At 41.3% G+C, this 1,706-nt stretch overlaps 1 protein-coding gene across 1 annotated transcript; it reads right to left on the bottom strand.

Moving 5' to 3' along the window:
* Positions 1 to 47: 47 nt before the first annotated feature.
* Positions 48 to 1,607, bottom strand: Pmar_PMAR024421 (ATP-dependent RNA helicase, putative; the record flags this gene model as incomplete). The annotated part of the gene is made up of 7 exons (XM_002768474.1): positions 48 to 72; positions 121 to 246; positions 343 to 460; positions 515 to 590; positions 864 to 951; positions 995 to 1,134; positions 1,557 to 1,607. 7 exons carry the CDS (start codon positions 1,605 to 1,607, stop codon positions 48 to 50), a joined length of 624 nt encoding a protein of 207 aa, XP_002768520.1.
* Between the last annotated feature and the right edge of the window lie 99 nt (positions 1,608 to 1,706).

The raw sequence follows: 1,706 nt of genomic DNA, 5'->3' as shown, positions 1-1,706 counted from the left end.
ATCTCAACAGTATGCGGACTCTTCACCGTTCGGTACGAACCATCTATTCAGTCGTGCCGCGTAAAGAAGTATCTGAGCTCCCATTCATAGATCGCAATAACTTACTTCATGCACACCCACCCAGCTGCTATACTCTGCCGTATGGCATTGATGTTGTGAGGATCGGAACTCCTATCCACTTCGACCAACTCCGTCAAGTGTTCTATTTGCTCCTTGATATCTCGAGCTCTGGTCATAGACCGATACCTAAACATCATCATTATACCACATCTCTTGAAATTGTCCCCACTGGCTGCTGAATGCGTTCAAAAAATCATCATTCTGCTAACCCTCGAACCTTACTGGACGAAGTTCTCATTGCACCAGTGCTGACTGTGGTTAGTTCCTTCCCAATCTCGATACACCTTCAACAGAGTAAAATGATCTCCAGCAGGGCTCTGGAAGGACTTCCGAGCTTGCTCTGAACACCAAGGCAATCACGACTCGCCCGTTGCAGTGTCAAGTGTAGACCTACCCGCATGAAGCTTCTTATCCTTAGGACAGAAGAATACCGTGTTGCCCACTGACAACATCGCCGTGATAACTATCACCTGAATACAATCAATGACATACAGTACGTGTCTGTTCGATATGCAGCTGGAAAAAATGAGTTTTATTTTCCGAGATTGATAAGAAGCGATCTGGGAAGATATCGCATAAACAATGTAAACATTGCTATGAACATGTGATGTGATAAAAGTAACCTTTCGAGACTATGATAGCGACAAGTTGTTCACTATAATTAATCTCGAAATAGAAAACGCACACACTCCACATTGGCATATGAAATTAGCACGCACTAATTACAACAACAACGCGCTCACCTCATCAACACACTTGAGCTTATCAGCCGCCAATATAGCCTTGGACATGCATGGGTCCATCGGCAAGGTGGCCATCCTACGGCCCAACCTAAGAAAACCTTGTACACCCACACCTACGACCAGGTGCATACTTCGTGAGTTGCCCTGTTGAGCTTAAGGCTTGCAAGGCATAGAGCTGCTCCAGAGCTTTGGCCAGAGTTTGTGGTGGAGGGGGATCCATAAAGTCAAAGTTGAGCAGATCGTCGATTCCTATCGATTTCATCATCAATACCTGACATACACTCTGTCATACTATACATACTATACATACTATACATACTGTACATACTATACATACTATACATACTATACATACTGTACATACTATACATACTATACATACTATACACACTATACATACTATACATACTATACATACTATACATACTATACATACTATACATACTATACATACTATACATACTATACATACTATACATACTATACATACTATACATACTATACATACTATACACTACTATACATACTATAAATACTATACATACTATACATACTGTACATACTATACATACTATACATACTATACATACTATACATACTATGCATACTATACACTACGATATACATAGTATATCTTCGATACACTGTCGCGTATATGAACACTCCAGAAGAAGCCACTATAGAAGTACTCACCACTCCTCCTAAGTTGGTTCGGAGGATCTCAGGAGCGTTCTGAGCCTCCATCTCGTGTTCGAATGCCCAACGAGTGAACAACCTACAGCCACCTCAATCACCCAATAAAATAAATGAAGTCTTACCGGAAGGTCTTTCCAGGTCTAACTC

The sequence above is a fragment of the Perkinsus marinus genome, assembly GCF_000006405.1.
Source record: "Perkinsus marinus ATCC 50983 genomic scaffold scf_1104296968046, whole genome shotgun sequence".
Taxonomy (NCBI): domain Eukaryota; phylum Perkinsozoa; order Perkinsida; family Perkinsidae; genus Perkinsus; species Perkinsus marinus.
This window is presented reverse-complemented; position numbering and strand designations above follow the sequence as displayed.